The 27,766-nt window shown below is 40.2% G+C and overlaps 1 protein-coding gene across 1 annotated transcript in view; it reads right to left on the reverse strand.

Annotated features, from left to right (window-relative positions):
• Positions 1-27,766, reverse strand: part of ABCA13 (ATP binding cassette subfamily A member 13) — a 502,662-nt gene that overhangs the window by 175,545 nt on the left and 299,351 nt on the right. The window contains exons 44-47 of the mRNA XM_073008854.1: positions 16,912-17,001; positions 12,368-12,437; positions 3,568-3,686; positions 814-901 (exon numbers count right to left, since the gene is read on the reverse strand). Coding sequence (XP_072864955.1) covers positions 814-901; positions 3,568-3,686; positions 12,368-12,437; positions 16,912-17,001 — 367 coding nt within the window. The remainder of the gene's footprint in view (positions 1-813; positions 902-3,567; positions 3,687-12,367; positions 12,438-16,911; positions 17,002-27,766) is intronic.

Below are 27,766 nucleotides of genomic sequence, written 5' to 3' on the forward strand. Positions count from 1 at the left end.
CCACACACTACAGAATGAAATGTCTATACTGATGTCCTAACTAGAACTCACACTCACTCTCCCACAGTGGACTTAACTTCCTCCCACAATCTACCCTTTTCCGATTTCTCTCTCAATCACACACAATACTATTTCTCTAGTCATGGAGACTGAATGCTTTGAATCTTTCTGCTTTCCCCATTTTAACGTAGTGTTGACTTTTTTCCTTAAACAACAACAACTCGCTGTTGGGTTCACCACTTCTTCCTACTGATGGATCAAGGCATCTTTCCTCTATCCCAGTCCCCATTCTCTCACATCTGAAGAATCCCCCCACCTAGCCTCTCTAATTCCAAGGGGTCCATTCCTAATTCACAGGAATAGTCCTGGCAGGGCTTGAAAATCCAGGACTCCTAAGAGCAGCTCTGTGTAACTACAGCTTTCTTTGTGTCATCCCCAGGCCTATTTATCCAGCCTTCTGGAAGATAAGGCATTTACATGAATGGAAGAACTCCTTGGCCAGCAAAGAAACTAGTGATATTTCCAATTATCACAACTATGGATACTTTAAAAATAGATTTTTTCCTCCACTTTATATTTACTAGGTGAAGTCCTGTCTTAACAAAAAGCAAAATCTATTTCCTCTATTTCTAATGAAAAACAAGTCATTTTTTTTTTCAAGACAATGTTTACATATAATTTTTCTTAATGCTTAGTAACAAATGCTGGGATTTAATCTGGTCCTTCCCAACCCTGTGCTCAAAAATGTATTTGAATGTTGAGTTTTCCTAAATAATTTCTAAAACAGGAAAAAAATAAAAAGAATATGATTACCTTTGCCAGAGTTTGGGTTTTTGATATGTTTGCATTTGCACCTCCAGCTTCACTGGGGATTTGTACTCCAAAAGACCAACCTCCAAGCCTGTTAACAATGAACATTGTGTTAGTGCTTCAACCACAGAACACCAGGACTGCTAACCAGAGGGTGTTCATTACTAACCCCACCAGGTACAGCAGTCTTAGGACAGTAGCCAGCTGAGCATCTGTGATCTGTGACATGAACACACAGGCAGAGCCGCTGTGCTAATGGAACTTGCCTGGCTCTCAAGCCAGGCAAAATGGAAGGTACTGATAATTGAGAAGGTCTGGATAAGGCTGGCCACATTAGAAAGTGTACTTGTCACGCCTAACTGTCTTGTGAGGAAATACATGCCATGTAACAGATAGGGCTTCATCATCACCACAGTAATTATTTTAATTAATGATCATTCCCTCTACGAAACCACTATTCAGACTTTCTTGGGCTAGGAGTGGTGGCTCACACCTGTAATCCCAGAATGTTGGGAGGCCAAGGCAGGTGGATCACCTGAGGTCAGGAGTTCGAGACCAGCCTGGCCAACATGGTGAAAACCTGTCTTTTTCTGTGTTTTGTAAAAATACAAAAAAAAAAAAAAAAAATAGCTGGGCATAGTGGCAGGCACCTGTAATCCCAACTACTCAAGAGGCTGAGGCAAGAGAATCATTTGAACCTGGGAGGCGGAGGTTACAGTGGACATCATGCCATTGCACTCCAGTCTAGGCAACAGAGCAAGTCTCTATCTCCAAGAAAAAAAAAAAAAAAAAAAGGAAAAAAAAAAAAAAAGAAAACCAAAAAGAATTTCTTTTTCTTTTTTTTTTTTTTTTTTTTTTTTTTTTTTTTTGAGACGGAGTCTCGCTCTGTCACCCAGGCTGGAGTACAGTGGCCAGATCTCAGCTCACTGCAAGCTCCACCTCCCAGGTTTGTGCCATTCTCCTGCCTCGGCCTCCCGAGTAGCTGGGACTACAGGCACCCACCACCTCGCCCGGCTAGTTTTTTGTATTTTTTAGCAGAGACGGGGTTTCACCATGTTAGCCAGGATGGTCTCGATCTACTGACCTCGTGATCCGCCCGTCTCGGCCTCCCAAAGTGCTGGAATTACAGGCTTGAGCAACTGTGCCCAGTCTAAAGAATTTCTTAATAGTGATCATAATCTTTTGAGGCATTTCTGGTTTGTCTTCCCTACTCTATTTCTTTAATCTTCCACTCAAATCTTGCCTGGTTCAGGAAGGCATTCCAGACAATTTCAGGTGGGTTGGATGTTCCTTGTCTTTTGAGTTCCCACAATACCCTACATTTCCATCCATTGTTATCAATTACCACACGGGATTTTATTGTCTATTTGCCAGTTTATCTTTATACAGTTCTGTGAATTTTTCCTGGGTGGGAATTATATTGTTTTTTATATATCTCCATGAGTTGCACAGTATCTTGTATCTATTAAACTTCAAAAAAAAGTTAACATTTAAAAAATATAATGTTAACTATTATATCAATAAATTTTGTCTTCCACCCACTAGATAAAAGGAGACTGAAGAATAGTCTTCTCTTCTATCATAGTGTTCTACTCTCAGCAAAAATTCAGGTAAAGGAATAAGTACACATTCCCAACTGGCTCAATTGAATACATTCATTCATTCAATAGATATTGACTGAACATCTTTGATATGCCAGATAATATTCTACATTCTGGGCACACAAGCTCCCACCTTCAAAAAGCTAACCATCAGCTCACGCCTGTAATCCTAGCACTTTGGGAGCCCGAGGTGGGAGGATCACCTGAGGTCAGGAGTTCGAGAACAGCCTGAGCAATATGGTGAAACCCTGTCTCTACTAAAAATACAAAAAAACCTAGCCGAGTGTGGTGGCAGGCGCCTGTAGACCTAGCTACTCTGGAGGCTGAGGCATCAGAATCGCTTGAACCTGGGAGGTGGAGCTTTCAGTGAGTCAAGATCGTGCCACTGCACTCCAGCCTGGGTAACAGAGTGAGACTCCATCTCGGGGGGGGAAAAAAAAAAAGCAGCTAACCATCAGAGTTAGAACAGAAAATCAGAGATTCTAGTGTATGTTGAAAGATATTAAGAGGTGGAGCAGCAGAAGAGAGGCAGGCAAATCCCAGTGGGGCAGGTAGAGGGCAGTAGGGAGTCCCAGACGATAAGGTCAGCCTATGGGATGCCTTCGTACATGAAGCAATATAACACATTTGGGAGACGTGGGAAAATTACAGTGGGCAGATGTTATTAAGATTCAAAGCAATAAGAAGCACTCACTGCTGATCTCCCTCATCTGGATTCACCCCCTTAGTCTCAAGGAAATTCAACACAACACAAAAGGTTTCCCAAAAATTGCCCAAAAGGAATTTCAAGATGCTAGTTGTACCCAGGTTCCCACACTGAATGCTGCATAATAGAGATAATTCTAAAGTAAGGCCTTGCTTTCATTATGCTGTAAACTTATCTGCTCTTATCCCCTAAAGCAGTAAAACCGCTTCTGGCTCTGGTGCTTCTGCCATTGACAAATCTCAACTGATAGGATTTCCCCCAGCACTTAAAAGAGTGAAAGTCAGCAGTAAGGAATCTTATTAAGGTCCATAGCATCTATTTGGAATTTTTATGAGCACCAAGGTCAGTCTTAGATTTGTGAGTTTTGAAGAACATTGGCATTTAAAACAGTAAGTTTTCCATAGTAATGCAAATACAACAGAAAAGACCCAGCAAGAGATGTGAACACACCTTGGTTTTTCAGATGGTGCCAGCAAGTACTCCTCCATATTGAAGCCTGAGAGATTCAACAGTGTGTGGCCCAGGTGGTTGGTCAGGTAGGGAGCACTGGAACTTCTATTTGGACACTTCTGAAATTGTTTTCAAAAAGAAAAAAAAAAAAAAACTTTGTTATAACTCACAAACTGGTTCACTGACATTACTCGAAACTACCTGTGATCTTCTCTAGCTTTCAATTTTTAATAAATTATCTGTAGCCTTTTATATGTTCTGATTTCTAAAATCTCTTTCCGGGTCACATATATTTGAGAATTATGCCAGAATACCACTGTGACTTTTGCAGTCAATTATATCTGAGAACTTCAAATCCTTTTCTGTATGTAGGTTTGGGCAGATTTACAAAAACTAAAAAGGAAAAAAAAAATGTTTTCACTGGGGTGATCTTGCATTTGACGAACCTGAAAGAGAGTCAGAGACAACTAGTGGGAGGAAGATAAGCAGGATAACTCAAAAGACGTGTGTCTCTTTCATAAGGGTTTAAAGTAGAAATCAAACAGCTTTTCTCCAGCGACTCACCAGCATGCCAACAACACCAGCTCTGCATCATGGAATAATCACCTAACCAGGTAGGAGGCGGTGGTCAACACAACACAAAACCCAGGCCACGGGAGGCTGCTCAGTGATGTGCTCTGTCCTGCCACAGAACGGCTTTGGAGTTAATGTGCTTTGTTTCCATTTCTCAAACACTTTCAGAAAAGATGATATATTAAAATAGGAAACGACTCTGTCTCTGAGTCTTTTGTTATCAAAATGCCAGGGGTTTGGTCTTGCTGCACAGAAAGCCAATCACTGAGACCATGAGTGTTGCCAAGGAGGAAGCCTTTAACTGAGTTCTGCAGCTGAGGAGAATGAAAAAGTCTCAAATCCATGTCCTCAACCATCTAAAACTGGTGGGGGTTACATGGAGGGGAAAATGGGAAAACAGGAATTAAGGAGGGGTAAGGAAGCACTCATGATGCATGAGGGGTCTGGAGTCTCATTTTCTGAATTCAGGGATCTAATGTATTTCAGTCCCTTGCCTGAGGATCAGTTTCTTGAGGAAGAAACTCGGGTGGTGAAACAAACGTAAGTTTCAGGTTTTAAGACCAGGGAGGGTCCATTTCTATGTTTATTCAAAAATCCATAAATATTACTTCTAAGATACATTTGGGCCAGTTTCACATTCATTACAGCTTTAGAAGCTTGTCTGCTTATTTGCAAAATGAAAACGGAAACAAGCTTAACTAAATGCTTGGATTTGCTGTTAGATTCAGATACACATGAAAGAACTACAGCAAAGTAAGAAGGGCGATTTAAGATACTGCTTTCAGGGTGTTGAAAGAAAGGCTTGAGGAAAGATATGAAAAAGAATAATAATTGTTGTACATCATAATTCAGCAAAACTCTCACTTATTTGTGGAATCTAACAAAGTCAAACTCATAGGAACACAGAATAAAATGGTGATTGGCAGAGAGGATATTGGTCAATGAATACAAAATTTCAGCTAAACAGGAGGCAAAAGTATGAGATCTATTGTACAACAAGATGACTACAATTAGTAACAATGTATTGTACCTTGAAAATTGCTGAAAGAGCCAGTTGAGGTGGCCCACACCTGTAATCCCAGCACATTGGGATTACATTCCTGAGTTTCAGACCAGCCTAGGCAACATGATGAAACCCCATTTCTAATAAAAATACAAAAATGGGCAGGGTGTGGTAGCACGATCCTGTGGTCCCAGCTACTCGGGTCGCTGAGGCAGGAGAATGTCTTGAATCTGGGAGGCAGAGGTTGCAGTGAGCCAACGTGGCACCACTGCACTCCAGCCTGGGCCACAGAGCGAGATTGTCTCAAAAAAATGAAAAAAGAAAATTGCTAAAAGAGTAGATTTTAACTTTGGGAGGCCGAGGCGGGCAGATCACAAGGTCAGGAGATCGAGACCATCCTGGCTAACACGGTTAAACCCCGTCTCTACTAAAAATGCAAAAAAATTAGCCAGGCGTGATGGCGGGTGCCTGTAGTCCCAGCTACTCGGGAGGCTGAGGCAGGGGAATGGCTTGAAGCCAGGAGGTGGAGCTTGCAGTGAGCCAAGATCGCACCACTGCACTCCAGCCTGGGCAACAGAGCAAGACTCTGTCTCAAAAAAAAAAAAAAAAAAAGTAGATTTTGAGTATCCTCAACATACACAAACACACGCACACAAATAGTAATGTTGGGGTCAGGAAACAATACCCCAGAATATGGTGCTTTCACATGCTGAGCTCAAGAAGTTTCAAGGTCTCTCTGACCTGCCTCCTATCCACCTTCTCTCCCAAAGCACAGGACGAAGTTGAAATTCTTTACCTACCTAAGATCTAGACCCACCAAGGAGAATGTTTTATTTCTTCTCCTCCCTGTAAGACCAAGAATGCAACCAAACCTAAACAGATAATGTCTGTTCCCAGATCCATTTATTCTTTATTGTAATCTTTTATTGTCCCAGTACAGAATTCGTCTTCTCCCTCCATGACCTGATTTGCCAGGACTCAAGGCCCTATACTTTCTGTAAACTTGAGATGATATATAAACATCTGAACTTCATTGGGGGATAGATAATAACTCTGTAATTCTCCCCCTGTACATGTTAAAAGAATGTATGTGCCTTTTCTCCAATTAATCTGCCTTTTATGAGTTGAATTTTTAGCAAACCTACAGAGGATGAAGGGCAAGTTTACCTGTGCCCCTGCAATAAGTACATGAGGTAATGCATACATTAAATAGCTGGATTTAGCCATTCCATAATGGGTGTGTGTGTGTGTGAGAGAGAGATAGAGAGAGATTTTATATATATATATATAAAAAATATATATAAAATATATAAAAATCATGATATATGTATATATCATATCATTTTATATATAATAGATATATATGGTATGATGTAACCATAAATATAGATAACTTCTGCTTCTCAATTAAAATAAATAAATAAATAAACCAAACTTGATGAACATAACAACCGTTAAATTTTCCCTACCTCTAGCTTTCCTCTCTCCAACTCACTTTACCACCCCCTATACCTATCAAGATACATCCTTCAAAATGGTGTTTTCAGTTAGATGATTTTCTTGTTAAAAAAAATTCCAATTCTTATCAAGAATTCAGGTCTACTAGAAAATGTCCTTGGTCTCATTCTAACCATTATCTCATTCTAACCATTATCTGTAGGTGTCCCCAAATATAACCTCTGTATTAAACTGAATATTGACCTCCCCGCCCCCCACCAAAATATCAGAGCCTCATCTCTGGACTCTTTAAATGCCACTTAGTATCTTGATGATGTTATTAAGTTACAGATCTTGAGTCCAGAAGATTATCCTGGATTGTGACAGTTCGCCCTCATGCAGTCACCTTGTAACTGAGCTGCTTAGCAGTTTAGCCTCAAACCTCATTTTAAAATGTTTTATCCTTTCCCTCTTCCTCTTTCCCCTCCCCAGTTTCAAGATGTAGCTCTGAGATAAACTTTACAGCCTTGAAATGTTTTCTTTCTCTTTCTTTTCCCACTTCATGCCCCCATGCCTTATGCACATTTATTTATCTAGATGCTTGTTAAGCACACGCCGTGCTCACTTATCCGGTCATATAATTCCTTAAAAGTTTCAGGGGACTAGACACCTCTGAAAATCTGTCCCCAAAAAAAGATTACTTCAAGGCTGGAACCCAATCCCAGCTGAAGACTGACTATAAGATTGACTGTGATTAGTTTGTAACCTGGCAGGATCCACGATGGGGTCAGCCTCTTCACCAAATAAACAGCAATTCAAGATGAGTCATTGGAGTAAGTAACTCCTCCTGGGACCTCCTAGCTCCCCCTCTCCCCAACCCCCAACCTACCAGCCCTGCCTCTTCCGCATTCCAAACCCTTTCTTTAAAAAACCCTATGTTCCCTCCACAAATTACAGCAGAATTGCTGTAATTTCTGCTCTTCCCCTTGCTGGCACAGATAATAAAGTCTTGCTTACTTTTAATCAGCTTGTTATTATTTTGGCCTCTTTCTACAAGCAGCGAGCAGCCAGGCCCTTTTGCTGGTTACAACCTGTGCCACTGTGAGAGGGAGACAGAGGAGGACTAGACAGAGAAACAAGGGGAGGGGGCACTGTGACAATGGAGATAGAGATGTGTGTAATGTCACCAGAGGCCAAGGAAGACCAGAAGCAAGAGAAGCTGGAGGAGGAAGAGGACAGATTGTCCTCAAGAGTCTTCAGACACCTTACTTTCACTCCAGTGACACTGACTTCAGACTTCCAACCTCCAGAACCATGTGAGAATAAACTCATGCTTTCCTAAGTCACCAACTGTGTGATAATTTATTACCTCAGCGACAAGAAACAAATCTGCCCTCCACCTATTCTGTGTAAAGCCACACTCACTCCCTATGACATGTTTTGGGTCATAGTGTTGCTATCCATGGGAGCTCAGGCCCTGAAAATCCCTGTTTGTTCTTTAGAGTTAGCTCAATTCCTGTTCCCCTTTGAGCCTTTTCTAATGGTGTCTCTTCCAAATCATGTTTTCATCCTCAGAAGAACTAACCATGGAACTTTTTTGTAGGTTTAGAGAGAGCCACAGCATCTTTGATAAAACATGAGGAAATCGGTCAGGCACGGTAGCTCACACCTGCAATTCCAGCACTTTGGGAGGCCAAGGCGGGTGGATCACAAGGTCAGGAGTTCGAGCCCAGCCTGGCCAAGATGGTGAAACCCCATCTCTACTAAAAATACAAAAATTAGCTGGGTGCAGTGGCACATGCCTGTAACCCCAGCTACTCAGGAGGCTGAGGCAGAAGAATCACTTGAACCCAGGAGGCTGAGGAGGCAGTGAGTCCAGATCATGCCACTGCCCTCTAACCTGGGTGACAGAGTGAGACTCTGCCAAAAAAAAAAAAAAAAAAAAAAGAGGAAATTGACGTGCCCTTGCAGACCCAGGGCTTCCAGATAGCACACATGTATTTAAGGGGAGAGAAATATTTTTTTCCTTCTGGCAAAACACCGTCAGCTTGGCTCAACATGAACACTAAAGACCAGAGAACTGGCCATGGGTATATAGGCCTTCCTTCCACACATCTTTGAGTACATCTCCTTTGAGCCAACCCTGAAGGGTAACCACACCCATTGCTTAGGACTTTCATTAATTCCACCTCAACTCCTTCTCTCCTGAGGTTCTCTGATTTCTATCATGTGGTCCAGTATTTCTCAAAGTGCATCCCGAAACACACTGGTGCCACAAAAGGGAAGGACTCTTCAGTCAAATTTGCAGAAAATGCTGCATCTACTCCACTGTCAATTCAAGGACAATTTCATTATCACCAAATAGCTTCTTAGAAGAGCTGTGGCAAAGATACCTGCTTAATACTGCTTTATCCAGCATTTGTGAAACTTACTTGACTATGGAACTCTTTCATGTAAAACGTTTCTTTCTCGCATATTACTGAAATCTCACAGTTCATGTGAGTTGAAGTGAATATAAGAACATAAACACCAATCATTCTGATATTAACCCAGTCTAACCCAATAGACCTTAGGTAGCTGGTGGTAGTAAAAGCTACTAGTATAATAGAATGATCAAATCAAGCCTGGAGAATAAGAGCGTGGTGTAAAAAATGAGAGATCTCATGAGTGTTGAGGCATAGAAAACAATCTCCCAAAATATGGTGCTTGTGCATGCTGGACATTTCTATCAATTGAAAGGCCTCAGAAATAAGCCTCAGAATCAAGGTCCCTGGAACCTTGTCTTGTTCCTCCTCCATTCCAATTCTCTTTGGAATTTCCATATCTGACCAAAAAACCCCTTACCAAAGGAAACACATACGTCCTCAATCCCCTCCCTGAAATCTCATTATCTGTTTCAGAAAAGAAGAGTGAAGAATGCAACGATTCTTGGATGAACTTTTTCACAAAATAATGCCTTACTTTTGGGCTCACTCAAATTCCAGGAGAATCATCTTCAAGTTAACTTCTGTCTCCCTGGCCCATTCTTTCTCTATAACAACCATTTCCTGCCCCTCAAAAGAATTATCCACACTTCCCATCTTCTCCTTCCCCTATGAAAAGGGTATAGAAATTTCTATACCTCTTTGGGGGTTCGAGGTAATTACTCTATGATGTGATCCTCCCATACACATTAACACGTTTGTATGGTATTTCCCAGTTAACCTGCCTTTTGTCAATTGATATTCAGTGAAGCTTCTGAGGGTGAAAAGCAAATTTTCCCTTTGCCCCTAAAGTGAATAAATGGAAAAACAAGTCCAGGGAAAAAAACAATAATCATGTCTAAAAAAAAAAAAGATAACTGATCACTGCAAAGGATCACCAAATGTCAAATGTAGCTGAGTTTATTGACAGCTGAAGCCAAGAGGGAAATATGGAGAGTTCCATTACCTCTTCCACATCAACCAACACTCTTGAGTGTTCACTAAAGGTGCTGTGTCATTATTCCCGCTTACATGTGTATCTTTAGTCTAAGAGAAGAAAGCAGACTAGTTACTCCAAAAGCAAGCTTTCTAAAAATCTCTAGAAAAAAGACAAACAAAAAGGCTTTTTATCTGAGGAATGTGAGCTGCCTTTAAATAATCAGGCCCAGAGAGGCACGGGAGTGAGACAGCAGTCACACTCCACCCCATCCCCCTTGAGCTAAGCAATCATTTCTAAGCAGCTCACTATATGGATCCCAGGCTGAGTGCCACCACCAGATCTATAAAGTAACTTAACAATGCCAATGAGAATCCCTGACAAACAACTTTTGTAATCACCTACTCTCCTGATTCATTCTTTTTTCTTTAATAAATTATGAGAGAGAAGGAAGGGAGAAACTGGCTAGGCAGATAGTTAGGGCAAGGTCCTCAGTGGCATTTATTTTCTAACAAAGAGCAGTCTGAAAGCTCGGGCTGCAAGCATAGATACGGAGATGAATTCCCACACAGAAAGGGGCCTCCCGTGTAGTCAGCAAGTTTCACTGACATACAGTGGGCCCCAGTGAGCACATTCCTTTCCTTTTTGGACATACTCACGTAAGGAAGCTTGCACAGGGGGCTTGCTTGGAACATGGCTGCAACACTATAGAAAAGAAGAGCTACCCTCGGCCAGGCACATCCACCTTGAAGGGTAATATTGTTTGGCTCTGTGTCCCCACCCAAAGCTCATCTTGATTTGTACTCCCACATGTTGTGGGAGGCACCCCAATGGGAGATAACTGAACATGGGGGTAGTTTCCCCCTTACTGTTCCCATGGTAGGGAATGAGTCCCATGAGATCTGATGGTTTGATAAGGGGAAACCCATTTCCCTTGGTTCTCATTCTCTCTCTTGCTGCTACCATGTAAGAAGTGCCTTTTGCCTTCCGCCATGATTGTGAGGCCTCGTTAGCCATGTAGAGCTGTAAATTCAGTAAACCTCTTTCTTTTGTTAATTGCCCAGTCTCGGGTATGCCTTTATCAGCAGCACGAAAATGGATTAATGAAAAGGGTTCTGCCCCTGATTCATGCACAGTAGGAGGAGATAAGCAATATGGAGTAACTTAGGTTAAGGATCTGCATGTGCACTAAACAGATAGGGTGGGGACTGCCGGGGATTCGCGTCTTATGGAAATGAAACACCTAGTTCTAACCAGTTTTTTGAGCCCTATATAAATGGAGCACCCTTCCCCACTCGCTTTTTTATTAAAACCCTTGCACTTCACTGTAAAATGACAACCTTTTTTTGAGATCCCTCTCTGAAGCAGAGCGTTTTTTCTCTTCCTTTCACTTACTACATTTCTGCTCTAAGTTCACTCTTGGTGTGTCCACATCCTTGATTTCCTTGACCATGAGACAAAGAACTTCAGTTGACACCCTAGACACTAAGGCCATTTCACTTGAGCTTCCTTTTTACTCTCGGGAGCACTTCCAAAGATAACTTGGAAGTGTGTCCCACATAGCTGTCCTCAACTTTGGCTCAAATAAACTCTACCTATATTAATTTGTATCAGTTTCTTCCCTTCGGTTGACACCTATTTAAGGAGAACTGCATCTCATGAGCCACTAAATAGGAAAGCCCTGTAAACGTGTTCTCCAAGTGGCCATTTCCATTATAGATGCTCAATTAACTTCAATGTATTTTTTCTTTTCCCTTTTTCCTATAAATTAGACCTGCCATCATACTTGCTTATTGATTGTGGCTAGCAGGTCTATGCCTTTTGTTAATTAGAGTCTGAGATTTTCTTTGAGATGAGTTCCAATCAGTTTTCCAAATAAATTTCAATTTATTCTCCTTCACAGATTAGACAGTGATGTCTCTCACCTTAATAGTGGCACACCTACTTCCACATGTTTTTGTATGAATCAACCATAGTCAGAGAGCTAAGGGGCATCTTAGCTGTTAATATCTAGCCCAAATAAAAATACGGCAAGAGCCTTAAGGTCATGCTGCCTTGAAATTTAGAAAAATTTCCTTCCATAGGGCAATTCTAGCTTCTTTATCATTACTTGAAGAATATTCATTTTCTTAATGAATGCCAGGGGAATGTTAATGACCAAAGGCAGCAGGCAATGAAGGAGAGGGGCCACTGTCGATCTCTATAGCATCTGTGTTCTATAAATATTCACTTTATGTGATGAAACTTTCCCCAGAAACAACTAATCCAGGAAACCAAAAAGTCATAGAGACGTAGGTACAAATATGAACATTTTTATAGATGGAGCAAACTCATTTTTTTCACTTGAATTTTAGACTTAAAAGGATCAAAAATGCTGCAGAGACCTACCAGGCAGCCACATGAATCCTGGAATTCTGGGTGAGAAAAGGGATGTGTGTGCCAGCATGAAGAATTCATCCTAAAAAACAAAGGAGAGAATTAGAATGATCTTTTAGATTTACAAAGCCATTGTATTTCTGCAAAGGAGAGTTCCATCAGACTAGAACAGAGTTCACAAGATAATCATCTCTTACTGCCAAGAAGGCAGAGCTCTTACATTTGTTTTCACAGCTTGAGCTGTTAATCTGATGACAATGTTTTATTACAACGCCAGAATTTCCATTATATTACATGGGGCTCACTTTTCTCACTGTACTGAGTGTATCACAGGGCTCCCTAGGACTTTCACAGCAGGGCTGCGGCTCCTGGTGGACCCTGAGGCTAGGCTTCCAGTCTCATAACCAGGTACCAAGTAGCAATTAATAAACAGCAAGATGCTAATTCCTTTTTGTGGCATGACACAGTAATTTAATCATCACTTAAGGAAAAACAATTTTTAAATTTCCATTTTAAACCTTTCTGATTAAACTTTCTGTTGCAGAAATATGGTGCAACAGAAACAGTTATGAAAACCATTTGTAGCAGTGGTTCAAAAACACATTTGGATTCCACAGTTTCCCTATGATTTCTATTTCCTTATGAGTCCTACACTTTAAAATATTTGTTCTAGCATTTGTAAATCAAAATTTGTTTTAATAATGATAATTACTCTTAATTACTTGAAAATTGAAAAAGATATTTTTACCACCATCCTTACTAGCCCTGCTTTTCAGAAGAAGAGGTGGGGTCCAGAGAGGTGAAGCAGCTGTTGAGATCCCAGCTCTATGCAAAATGTGTGCTGCTCCAATGAGAAAGCCAGCACGATAACACCAATTAATGAAAGCCCGGCCCAGTGAAAAGAAATTTGCCATTTCTATTAACCAGGTTAGCAAAGTACAATGTCTATGTAATTTTTGAAACAATAAAAATAATGTAAAGATTTCTCCACACTCCTTTCTTGGCTGACTAGCTTATAGGGACTCCAGTTTGAAACCTAAGAGTTTACATGGAAATAATACCTAAGGGAGTTATGTATTTAATCAGAGTACTGTATCTGATATGTACTTTAAAAAAATAATTCCATTTATACTTCTGAAACTCAGCAGGCCTTTCTTTTTCAGATGCCTTAGATGATGGTTAACAAGTGTTTATAATTTAATATATGACTTCAAAATGTCAGTCCTCTTTTTCTCTTCCAAATCCTCCCTTATTCTTCTCCTAGCTCCCTTTTATAGAGCAAAACTACGTGTCCATGAGAGGTACATAATGGCCCATGACAGGTAGTTTTTTGAGCACTTCTCAGCCTCCAACAACTTTTGTGTTCCAACAGACTCACTAAGAAGCTGTGTGAATGTCCATAAAAGGGAGAGACAGAGGGGATGATCTATGAGAAATCAGATGTTTCTACATAATCTTTCTGTTAAAGTTTAGGAATCTAAAAATAAACTTCGACTTAGCAAAGCATTTCCCTAAAGTGGCCTACAGGACACAGCTGCAGAGAGGCTGCTGCAGCCCAGTCATTTGGTCCTTCAGGTTTGGACACACTGCGTGAAATAGCTCTCTCTACTACAGGGATGCCTGGAGTTTTCAATCATCTAAGATGCATTTTTTTTTCTTTTTTTTTCTTTTTTTTCTTTTTTTTTAGATGGAGTCTCACCCTGTCACCCAGGCTGGAATGCAATGGCACAGTCTCGGCTCACTGCAACCTCCGCCTCCTGGGCTCAAGAGATTCTTCTGCCTCAGCCTCCCGGGAAGGTGGGATTATGGGTGTGCACCACCATACCCAGGTAATTTTTTGTATCTTTAGTAGAGATGGGGTTTCGCCATGTTGGCCAGGCTGGTCTCAAACTCCTGACCTCATGATCTGCTCACCTCGGCCTCCCCAAAGTGCTAAGGTGCATTTTAAATCTTGAACAGAGAGGCAGAAGCTCTAAGGACCTACTGTCTTGAGAGTCACTTTCTGAGGCAGGAACTTACCTTAAAAGAACAAAAGCTCTCCACAAAAGCTACCCTGCTGTTGAGGTGACCGTTTTTTCTACAGAACTGAGAGCACACTGATGCAAATGAAGGAAGGCAGAGAGAGGTTCAGCAAGTTGCATGGGTCACACAGCCAATAAGAGTGGAGCTGAGATTTGGATTGAGGCAGACTGGTCCCATATTACCCCTCTATCATGATCCCTGGTATGCACACACTGCTGATCCGTGGCCTCAACTTTCATCTTTACAGGCCCCTCAGAGGGAGTCTGTCACCAGCCATGACAGATTCTGAAGATCCCACCTTTTGGCTAATAATGAGCCCTCTAGATTTTCCTGAGTACCGAGATGATCTATTATATCGCTGCAATCTAATAACTTTCTTTTTAATTACAAAAATAAACCTTACCCATCTCCTCACTTGGCTTTTTAAGTCTGATAGATATATAAGATTTGCTATCACTTTTGTTCTATAGTAAAGCATTAACAAGAATGGGTGAGGAAAGTGACCATTTTGTGTCAGAAATAGTAGGAGAATTCGACACTGAAGTGCCACCAGATGTAAGCCTTGTAAAATGAAGCTAAATATGTATATCTACCCATCAGCTTCTAAAAGTTGACAACTTTAACACATTTTAAATTTTAAATTATGCATCACCTACTACTGTGAGAAAACTCATATTTTAGATCAGATTTACACGACAGTGGATTTTTGTAGAGCTCTTCATTGTCTTCGTATGAGAGGGAGGAACAAATCAGAAGTTCAACATAGTACCCTTGAGTTGACACTCAGAGTTGAGTATCTCATCAGAAAAACAACCTATCAGTAGAATCTAATCTATTATTTTTAAAGGTTTCCTCTAGTTAATTATCAAGTGATTGCCCAAGTCTTTCAAGGAAGTAAAATGTAGATATCATCAAATTCAACAATATTTTACACTTACAGAAGGAAATCTACAAGTTTTAAGTAAAACTTTTTGCTTTGATTTGGGGTCCTAGTGAATCAAGCCCTATTTGTATAACATGGACATAAATTATTATTAATACAAGTGTTCACAGCATCTTTTCATGTACCTAGCTCCCCTAGGCTTTTGTTATGCTGACCACAAAAATAGATAGAAATCATTAAACACAGAAATGAGTTAAGGATAGATTAGGTAGATTTCACAAAGAAAAGGGAAAACACAAAAACATAAATCCAGGAAGGTAGAAGAAGAATGGACAGAGGAGAAAAGCAATGAGGCTGATCTGCAGGCTGGGCTGGAGGGCAGGAGCTCGCGGAACAGAGAGAGGGGAGGAGGAGAGTTTGGGACTCTATTGCAACCCATGTAAAAGGAACTGGAAGTAAAATATGTGTCCAAACAAAATGTCCAATATGTTCTGCTGTCTTTTAATTATTGATTGCACCTTTTGTTTTTTCCCCTTGAAGGAGAAGGACTAGATAAAAGAATGTTTTTCTTTTTCTGACTGGCTCTTCTTTGATCCCAGGTTGGGCCAGGGCTGGACCCAGCGGGGCCCTAAGTTACATTTCAACTTTTCAAAGGTGGATGTATTTTACACCCCGTGTATTCCATTAGAGAGGAGAAAAATAAAAACATTACCACTGAAGCCTTAGTTAAATAAATTACTTTGTTTTGCAAAAACTAGAGTGAAGCAACATAATTAATTATCTATTAATTCTTTCTTACTGGGAACATTAATAGTTTTTCAGTCTCACACTAATTACCAATATGACTAATGTGCAAAATATGTCATCATAAATTAGAAAACGTATTGCCAATGTTGTATTATTGTTAGATTTTTATATTTACTACTTAAAAACATACACTTCTGGCACTTAATAAATCATTATGGCTTTTATCACTTGCCTCATTTACTCTACCCAGAACTGTAAATTCCTTGAGACCAGGGCCATATTCCGTATTAATCTTAGTTCCTACAGCAGCACTTTACTTGTAGTAGATCTTCAATATATAACAATTGAGCAAAATAAGAGGGAAATAAGTGTTTATACAGAAAGGCCTCCCTTATCCAGGTTTCATAGAAAGGTTGTCACAATAACCATGATTAAACACTAAAGAGATAATTTTCAAAGTAATTCACCCCAGATTGATATACAGTACCGACCTTTAAATCTTTTAAGTTAAAAAAACTATAATTAATTTTTTATATGTGCAAGTATTCTCTAAAAGTAAATAACAGCTAATACATAATTCAAACTTAATTGCTACTTCATTCTTTTCAGCTTTGGGTTTTATTAAACAAATTGAATGCTATTAATTAATAATTTATTTTGCAATAATATAAAGCACGCACGTACAAGGGAGAAAAGGGGTAATTATGTAGCTTATTTCGGATCATTTTATGTGGTGATACCCATAAGGCCCGTTCAGTAATAACATACTCATTAGGCTAATTTTTATTTTTTATAATGTAAACTTGTGACATGAAATAACCAATCATGGAGAAAAACGATCCTCCCAGGCTACAATGTTACCAGTTGGGAGTGTTCACTTTTGCAGAGAGCACCTGATACTTACTGGTCTGGGTTTACATCTGCACAGGGCAGATCTCGATCTCTAAACTTCCGCAGAAGAACACGGGTGAGGTCCAAGTCGTCGCCCCCACTGCTGCTGTTCATTGTGAGACAAAGGAAACAACGTGGGATTATTAGTGGCTCCCAACAGAGAACGGACAACCAGCTGCTGACCTCACATTGTGCCCTAGTCAGGCTGATCCATCTAATGATTCCCAGTAAGTGAGATAAAGTTAATTTTCCACTGTTTTTATGGTAATGTCAAACAAGCAATAAAATTGGAAAATTTATTAAAAGTATAGTTTTGCCATGAGATAGGCATATTTAGAGACTTGCATTCACAGTACATTATTTTCCTTAACATTTTCACTTAATGTTATAACACAACCATTTTTCACATATTTGCATGGTTTTTAAAAACACATTTTAAAGGCTACATCATATCATATTGTGTTAATATATTAAAATCTGCAAAACTATGCTCTTAAAGTTGGAGCTCCAGTTTGGTCTGAATATTTGTTCTATTACATAGTCCTGAAATAAAACAATTTCTAAAGTAAGAAATAGCGTTTGGTTTCTATATGTGAGCTATATTGAGCTACATTTTCTTAACAAGAGGTCCTCAACACAGAATCCTATGTGTGCTTTAAGTACACATTACATTTCACTGGCACACATCTCAGAAGTCTATTTGTAGTTCAAGCAGCATTACTGAAAGCCAAAACCACCAATACTGAATTTCCTTACTGAAGATACCGTCAGCAATAAGACTATTCATGTCACTGTGGGGAGTTGTAGAAACAAACCCTGTATTAAATTTCACACCTCAATAATAAGACAATCTTGAGAAAATGCAGAGAAAAAGACATTTTAAGATTTTCTAAATTGGACTGAAAGAGAATGAGCTCATTTAATCAATTAAAATTATAAATTGGTATTTAGAAAAGAGTACAGATCCATTACTTTTCAGAATTTACATTGTGTTATTTATAAAATACTTTTTGAGTAAGAATCTTTGCAAACAGTTGTCTCAAAAATTTAAAAAATGATGTATAAGCAGCATTATAGATTGTACAGATATACTTGGTGACCTCAATTCTTTTTGGAAAGAATTCTTTATAAATTAACAAATATACATAAGTGATTCCTTTTAAAGAACTTAAAATACTAGCTACATTGAAGAAATGCAAGCACCAGAGGCTGGAAAGAATAGGGGAGCAAGAGAGATTGGTTAATAGGTTCAAACATACAGTTATAAAAAAAAAATAGGTACTAATGTTCAGTAGCACAGTAGGGTGACTGTAGTTAACAACAATTTATCCTATTTTCAAAACAGCTGGAAGATTTGAAATGTTCCCAAAGTAAGAAATTATAAATATTTGAGCTGATAGATATCCCAAATACCCTGCTTTGGTTAATACCCTGCTTTGGTTATTATACATCATATGCATGTATCAAAATATCACATGTACCCCATAAATATGTACAATTATTGTGAGCAATAAAAAAGTTTTATAACTGAAAATTCCAAAAAAGAAAGAAGAAATGTAAGCAACCACAGAGTAATCTGCAACAACTTATTTCTCTAATTAATTTTTTGTTCACAGACAATAAATAAATGAGCCCAAAATATTTTTCTGAATTGCTATTAGCATTAAAATGTACAAAGGTCTGAGGTGGAAATGTAGGAGTTTCCAACCACATCCTGAAGAACAAACGTAAGCTCAGAATAAGAAGAAACTTCTCATTAGGCCACTGTTCAGTGTGACCCTACACATAGAATGCAACATTACAGACCCCCAATTTCTTTAATTCCTTTAGTGAGCTCTCTAACATACCAATCTGATATTTTCTTTGCTCAAAATGTATCAATGGCTTCTTGTTACCTATGCGTCTTGAAATAGTATTTGAATCCCTCCACAATCCTAGGGCCTGTTGCTCAACATTTCTTCCTGAACAGGGCACCCAGCCCAGCCTAGCCAGCACAGCCCAGCCCAGGAGAACCACTGTTTGACTGGGCAGATCTGTTTTTGAGGGTGGTGATCCCTCTGAGTCAGTAGCTCCAACACCCTGGACACTTGATTGGAAGCCATCTCCAGCCTGACCTGGAAACCTTGGTTGGAACACCAATTCCACGACAAGTCTTCCCTGCCTCTTCTGCTCCATTTGTCCTGCCTGGTGGCCTTAGTACACATCTTCACTGGAGTTGAACTGGAGGCTTACCCTTGTTCTCATTACTGGAATGAAGCAATCCTTGAGGAAAAGGCACAATGCTTAGGATAGGTGTTGGAACTCAGTAGGGTCTCATAAATGATGTGTTGAACAAGTTGTGATATGTTAAAAACGCATTGAATTCATTGACCTCATCCTTAATCTCTATCCAATTATTTTACTTCCCTAAATCTGGCCCTTTCTGAACTCTTACCATTCAAACAAAAACAAAATTTAATTGAAAAGATATTGCAACGCATTACATCAAATTAGTACTATATTTCTGCTGAGGAGGACTTTGTTTCCAGAGAAACTTAAAATGCAAACACCTCTGTGGCATCCAAATCCAGAAATAAATATTTATAGAAAAACACTATCTTCCCCACTGCATAAAATTTAATAAAGATTTTAAAATATTCGTATGGTTTACAACTGTCCTAATATAATTTCCTACAGCTATGGCCAGAAACACACAATGGTGGAACATGCTGAAATTTACAACAAAGTTATGTCTCATAAGTAGGCAGTGTGACCGCTGTATAAACAGCCCTCAGGTTTCTAACAAATTAGGAAATACAAGCTTCTTTTAAAAGTATCTTTGTCACCACAAAATTCAAATGCTTTTTCCTAAACTATCCCTCTTTTGTTGCCTTTAAACCCCCGGCTATATTTTAAAGTACATCCCTATGTTAGAAACACTTGACATCTGTCCTTACTAGACTCTAGAAATTGAAAATTACTACCTGATTCTCGAGGAAGTTCATAAATGGAATCACTCTCTCTAATAATCATCTCTTAAAATTCAGTGTGCACCAGAGTGACCCAAGGAGCTTGGCTGAACAAATGCACACTCCTAATGGGCCTTCCTGGTTAACAGGTCCCCACAGTGCTTCTGATTTAGACGAGGATCAAACCAACCTTGAGAAACACTGGGGCATCTGGGAAGACAGCAGCCTGCTCTCTCCCCTTCCTTCCTTCCTTCTTTCCTTCCTTCCCTACACTCTCACCTCCAGTCTTTCAACCCCTCCTGATCTAACTAGCTTTTGGTGTTGATAAATTTCTGGTTCCATGTGAGGTCTTGGGCTCTGTGGGATTTACTGCTGGCCAAGCAAATTCAGGGCCATCATCCCCACAGGCCAGGCCACATATGAATGCAATGTGAAGAACAGGAGCAGAGCATCCAGGGGAAAGGACCAGAAAGGACCTATTCTGGGAAGTGTGCCCCTCAGAGACCTGCAAATCTCCAGAGACCTCAGCCTCCCCTCTCTCGCTGAACCTCAGTAGTCAAGAAAAGGCTTAATTAAAGGAGCTGATGCCTTCTATTTCTAAATGAGACAGAGTATAGGAAGCAAAGGTCCCCACCTCCCTGAACAAAACAGACATTGCTGGCAGCCCAGCTGCTGCTCTACAGAAGCAGAATGTGCTTTGACTTGGAATTTCATCCAGTTGATAGGCAACATCCTTATCTGATCTGTCAAAACAGTAATAGCAAACACATGTCCTGGGGTCCCAGCAAGCAGAGAAAAACCCAAACAGTGCCAATACTTATGAAAAATAAAGGTGCTGCAGGAATACACACTTTAAAGTTAAAAACAAAACAGAAAAACCAGAGAAGCACATGCCTACACAGGACTTTCTCAAACCAAGAAGAATGGCTTCCTGAAGATAATATTAGAGGTAGAAATTGAGTAAGATGATAGCCACTGTATAGATACAAACAGTGATGTATAAAAAATATCCACACAGAAGGAGGACAAAAAGGAAAAAGAAATCCTCAAGGAAAGATAAAGAAAAGATGGATTTGGAAGACCCTAACATGAGATGTGATAGGAATTCTAAAAGGAGGAAAAGGAAAAATAGGTGTGAAGAAACTAGATTAATATTAGAAGAAAATTACCCTGAACTGGCAGGATGCGGTGTCTCACGCCTGTAATCCCAGCACTTTGGGAGGCCAACGTGGGCAGAAAGCCTAAGGTCAGGAGTTTGAGACCAGCCTGGCCAACATGGTGAAACCTCGTCTCTACTAAAAATACAAAAACGAGCCAGGTGTGGCAGCACATGCTTGTAATCCCAGTACTCGGGAGGTTGAAGCAGGAGAATCACTGGAACCCAGGAGGTGGAGGTTGTAGCGAGCCAAGATCACACTACTGCACTCCAGCCTGGTCAACAGAGGGACATCCCGTACCCACCCCCCTAAAAATATTACCAAAAAAAAAAAAAAAAACTACCTTGAACTGAAAGAAGACTTAAATCCGCAGTTTTGATGAGGAAACAGTAGGAAGAAAAATCCTTTATTCCAAGGATAAAGAAGAAATCTTACACAATTCCAGACAGAAAAGGTTACCTATGAGCGGAAGAGACTCAGATAGACTGCTAAAATCAGACTTCATACCTGGAAGCTACAAAAATAATCCCCCTCATATCACTCCCTGGATTTTAGAACTCCTGAATGCTTCCCTGCACTGTGTTTGCAAAATAAAGTGAGTTCTCCTTAGAATGCCTTATAGTACCTGCCAGAAACCATCAAGGCTTCTGCTAGACTTCTTTCATTACTTTTCACATTTACTCACACTTCTTCCTTTGGAGAGAGTACAAGAGAAGAAACTTTCTCTCCTCCATGTCTGGAAAACACCTATTTATCTCAGAAGAAGCAATTTAGGGGGCATAGCCTTAAAAAACCTTCTTTGACACCCCTAAGCAGATCTCCTCATGTGGTTTATGCACAACCCCTGCACCAAGTATCTAGCTATAAGACTTGCCCATCTGTTTGTATGGATCATTTCTCTGCTTGACTGTAAACTTTCTGAGGGTAGAACTCATGGCCTTGTAAGTGTTTGTGGAACGAGAATTAGAGCCAGGAGGCCTGAAATGGATTCTGGGTCCTGTTTGTGCCAACCGAGGAGTTCACCCAACATCTATGAGTTCACTCTCTTCACAATGAGAATGTCGTCATCAGGGATTCTCTCTCTTTCTCTTTTTTTTTTTAAATTTCATCCCACTAAGAGGTATGACTACCAGCAATTCACAAATTACTGAATCTCAGGTGGGTCGAGCTGAAGAATAGTTCACCCAGGGTGAGGGGCCCTGAAGTACATCCTAAATGCATGGTTGGGTAGAGCATGAAGGATATACATTCAGTCATGGGTAAACATTTTAAAAAATGCCTACTCAGTGCCGGACTTTGTCCCCATATAATGTATACATAATTAAGTCAAGCAACTAGTTTTAGCTATTTTGTTTACCATCTATTTTTTCCCACTGGACTGTAAAGGGACTATGGGTGAGTTACATTGAGAAGGCAGCTTCTGTGCCATGACTGAAAGGAAGAATGTTCTTGGGGTGTCCAACCGGACATGCAAAATCAGTCCAGAGTTTTGATGTTCCATGACCTGGATGAAGCCTGGTATGAAGGCAGACCTTGCAGACGAGGGGACGGCAACCAGGAAATGAGATCAGAGAGGCAACCAGCACTTTGTATGTTATTCTGCCAGAAAAAAGGCTTCCAAGAGCCTACTGGTGAGTGTACTACATCCTCTCCATCCCACTCAGAAGCACAGATGATATATTAGGTCCATCCTAGTATTTACTGAGAATAAGAAGAAAAATAACTTTCATTGTATTTCTTCCAAACAATTGTCCAATTGCTTTCCATTCGTCCTCTCACTGAATTACTGAAACAAAGTGAAGCAGTCGCTATTATCTCACGTGATAAAGATGCCACATACACAAAAGGAAGTTGTACATATATGGGGAGAAGAATGTAAATAATTGAAGATGTTCTCTATGAATGTTAACATCACTGGTTCATCAAGGATACATTTGTCACATCCCAGTGACCATTTTGCAAAACCTAGTGGATGATTTTGAGATGACAGAACATCAATGAATATACAACAACAATCACTGTCAGTCTTCAATTAATTTAATTTCTGTTATCCTTCTACATATAACAGAAAAGCGTGAGTTTGACAGAACACCAAGAGATTCTACTGTAGGCAAGTGGCCAAGAGATTGGTCAAGTTTAGTGGTATTTGTTCAGGAAGACGTTGGAGGAAATGCTGTGGGTTGAATGATTTCCCTCCAAATGTCATGCCCACTCAGAACCTCAGAATGTGACCTTATTTGGAATGAGTTTATCCAGATATAATTAGGTGAGTTCATACAGAATTAGAGTGGGTACCAAATCCAATATGACAGGTGTCCCTCTAAGAGGGAAATGTGGACACAGAGACAGGCAGGAGGAAGGCCATGTGAAGATGGGACGCTGAGACTGGAGTGATGCTGCCACAAGTCAAGACATGCCAGGGATCGCTGGCAGCCACAGAAGCTAGAGAGGCAAGGAAGGATCCCCCCCTGGAGCCTTCAGAGAGGATATGGTCCTGCTGACACTTTGATTTCAGACTTCTGGCCTCCAGAACAGTGAGCAAATACAATTCTGTTAAGTAACCCAGTTTGTGGCACTTTGCTATAGCAGCCCTAGAAAACTAAAAAAGGCACCCAGTTTCTGCTGCCATGCTAACAGGAGAAGGGGATGGTGACAGTGGGCACTTACTGGCTACATACATCCACTGGCCCTCTTGGGTTCTTAAAGAACTGGTATAGCAACCAGGACTTGGAGTCCTACACTTGTTCCTTCTAGGTCTTTTTCTGGTTGGAGAACTATGAGAAAAAGAGAGAGAGTTTGGGGGTAGGAACAAACTCAGCAGACAGTGGGCCAGGGTCAGGTCCATGTTCAAGGAGGACTCACAGGTTTTTCTAATGCAGTGAACTTAGCAGTGTATTTAGGAGCATCTCCTCTAGTAAGGACTAACTGCCCCATCCCAGAAGATGAGGTCATGGAGTCTAAATATTCTATATTTTTAATGTGTAGAGAGCTGTCTTTCCATGTTCCATTTGTTTATCTGCTTCCTGTCCAAGTTAATTTCTGGAAAACATTTTTGATACATTTCATTTTCATTGAGTATTTCAATTTTAACAAGGATTTAATGAAAGTAACCATTTCTAGACATGTTGGCAGGAACTAAAGGTACAGATATAAAGGAGGCTTGATGCTTACCCTCCAGGAAGTCTCCCTGAAGGAAGGAAGGCAAGAATCTCCAGCACTAAGTTAAGCCACAGTGACATCCATACAACAATGACAGACATTCAGTTGAGAGAGCAGCCACAGAGGATCCCTGGAAGGGGGCATCCGAGCCAGATTTTGGAAGCATTCTTATTTTGCTGGGAACATTAGAGTGTATACAGTGGGAGTGGCAGAGGACTGAGAAGAGGAAGGTAGTTTCCATTTCCTTAAACAGGGAGAGATGCAGCAACATCATGTATGATTGTGTCATTCTGAAGTTCAGAGAATGAGATAAAGGGAGTGTCAGAGGCTGCAGAGGCACCAGGAGGAGCTGTAGGGTATGCTAAGATGTGCCAATATCATCCCTTGGACAATATGGAGCTGCTCAAGGTTTTGAGCAGGTCCGTCAGGTCTTACCAGCCTCAGATGTCTGCAAGCAGGCGCAGCTGTGTTCACACTGTATCTCTCACAGCTGCACCACCCTCCTCTAATTTCTCTGGGGCTGCCCTATGCTGCTCGCCTCCACCCTAAACAGGCACAGAGGCCCTGCCACCCTTTTCTCACACTTCTTAGTGGGGAGGGAGAATTTCTGGAGCACTCTCAAAACAGCAGTCAGAGAGCAAGTTGATTCAGAATAAAACTGAGTCAGAAGCCTGAGTCATGAATGGCTGACCAGACCCCAAACCAGCACAGATATGCTCCATACTTCTTCTCCTTCCTCACAGTCTATAAAGTCAATGTGCTGTGGAGGTCTGGTCACAAAACAAGCATCTTTACAGCCCTGTGGATGTCATGCCTTCACTCCCCACCTGTACACCAAAGCATGTGAGTTGGAGACCACTGGAGACTGAGTTGTCAAAGCCCCAGGTTTCTTTGGGCCCAAGAAGCTCAAACCCTCTATAAGCTGGGGGGGTGTCATCTGTCCCCTTTATTTGTAGGAGGATTCAGGTAGAAGAGAACCTCTCTGGTGCATTTCTTCTGGTTTGTGCTTTTATGAAGATTTGTATTCTGCAAGAAATTTTTAGCGAATTTAATGTGGATATATAATTGCATTTCCTCAACTCTAACATTTTAGAAGCATGGGGCTCTATTGAGAATTGTCAGAACACTAATAAGATAAGATTTATATGTACCTTCCAAATCAGCACAAAGCTAATGCGTTCATGATTTTTGAAAGCTACATGCAGGCCTGAATTACTCACCTATCAACAGGGAGTTACCCTAAGGAGAAAGCGAGGGAGTGTAATGGCAATCCTATATGCTTTCCCAAGGAGACGGCTCACGGATGTTATAAAATGGGGTTGTCCCCCATTTGGAGCAGCAAGGATGGGTGCTGAGTGACCATGGGTGGCCTGTGTACACAGGGAGTCAGGAGGACTATGAGATGTGAAAATCTGGGCCCCTTTGTGAATCATTCCTGTGCCAAGATTTAGACCATGGTGCTCAGATTCAATAAAGAAGGAATGGCCACATCATTTATCACTCACACGAGGACACTTGAAAGTGGAAAGAGGCAAGTTTAATACAAGTGAAGAACAACAGGGGTTGTCTTCAGAGAAATCAAGGTACACACTCAGAGAGGATCCAGTATGCAGAAGAAAAGTCCTGAATGCCAGTGGAGAGTTCCTAACAAGAGCAGTTACAGTGGCCATAAAATGATAAAATGATGATAGTTGTTCTTCTCCCCCACTAATTTTTGATTATCACTGCAAACATTACTGATAATAGCAAAAAGCAAGAAAATGTTCCATCAATGTAGATGCTCTCTGTTTTACTTTTTCCTCATAACTAACTAAACTACCATTCTACTAAAATAAAAACTGAGAAAATGTAAGCTTGTTCTTTTCTCTTTAGACAGAAATTAACCATTAGAAGTGGGGCACTTGCAGTCACTGATGGAGCAGGTACTATAGCCTGTGCAGGCAGGACTCCTCTGTAAGGATGAGAAAATAAACCTCCAGATACGTGAATGCCTCTGTTTCATAATTCAAGTAACATTATCAAAAATGAGAACAAACAAAATATCTTACTTTAAAATAGTAACTCTTAGAAACAGAAGAAAATATTAAAGTAAGTGCATTACTTCTATAACAAATGAATACTGGGAGAGTAGGAAAAATGCTTTCAAATGAAAAATGTAATCGTCAAATTAATAATGCAGTAGAGAAAGTGAATGGCTATTTGGAGTCAAGTGAAAATGGTATCAGTGAAATAAACACCATGTAGAGAAATTCTCAACAGTCTCAGAAGAAAAAGACAAGAGGTAAAGTTGAGAGAGGGGAGGGGGTAAAGGAGAAGACAGTTAGAAGCAAAATATGATGTGGAAATATACGTATAGATGATGCTTAATATGTTCAACATGTAAAGTAAAATTTTAAATAACAAAAAAACTTTGAAAATATTCAACTTCAATAGTAATCAAAGAGCTGCCTAATAAAGCAATGAAATATCAGGTTTGGACTATCAAAACTATTAGTTGGAGTTTTTTTTTTTTTTTTTTTTTTAGACGGAGTCTCGCTCTGTCGCCCAGGCTGGAGTGCAGTGGCGCAATCTCGGCTCACTGCAAGCTCCGCCTCCCGGGTTCACGCCATTCTCCTGCCTCAGCCTCCCGAGTAGCTGGGACTACAGGCGCCCGCCACTGCGCCCAGCTAATTTTTTTCTATTTTTTAGTAGAGATGGGGTTTCACCATGGTCTCGATCTCCTGACCTTGTGATCCGCCCGCCTCGGCCTCCCAAAGTGCTGGGATTACAGGCGTGAGCCACCGCGCCCGGCCTATTAGTTGGAGTTTAGAGAACTGAACTTCCTTTCTCCCACTAAACTAGGGGTTTTGGTTTGTTCTAATTACACATATAACTACCACCTAGAACAGTACCTAGCATGTAGTAAGTGCACCATGAATATCTGTTGAAGAAAATAATCACTGACTTTATAAGGCTATTAATTGGCACACATTTATAAGGGTAATTTGGCAATATCTACCATAAAAATACTGATGCCTTTGCCCCCCAAAATTCTAACAGAAATGTATGATGGTAAGAATAAGTAGTCACATAAATCTAACTAAACAAAGATTCTTATACAGCATTGCCTATAATAGGAAAATAAAAACAAATAAATAAACCTTTATATGCCCCCAAAAAGAGATTGTCTAAATAAATTAATGTGCCTCCAACAACACACGACTAAAGAATCGTTCAGTAGTCAGGGTACTGTAGTTTTCATGAGTAAAGTGGTTGTACTGATATATAAGAAGAGATACAAAAATATTATGGAGTGCAAAAGAGTTACATAGAGTATTATAGTGTAATCTTATTGTGATAAAAACACAAATGCATGTAGATACAAGTATTATGTATATCATGCGGCAGATTATCCCAATAGGTTTACAGTAGATATCTCTGGTAAAATTACGTGTAATTGCTTTTTATTTTATTTTTTGGCTAGCCTGTGCTTTGTATTATTTTCTTCAAGAAACATATTTTATAATCAAAAGACTCAAAATAGTGACAGTTCTTTTATAGTTGAGGAGTGTGACAAGAAGGGAACAAACTGAAGAGTTTACCATAGATTTTTACTTTGTACCTG

The sequence above is a fragment of the Chlorocebus sabaeus genome, chromosome 21 (genome assembly GCF_047675955.1).
Source record: "Chlorocebus sabaeus isolate Y175 chromosome 21, mChlSab1.0.hap1, whole genome shotgun sequence".
Lineage (NCBI taxonomy): Eukaryota > Metazoa > Chordata > Mammalia > Primates > Cercopithecidae > Chlorocebus > Chlorocebus sabaeus.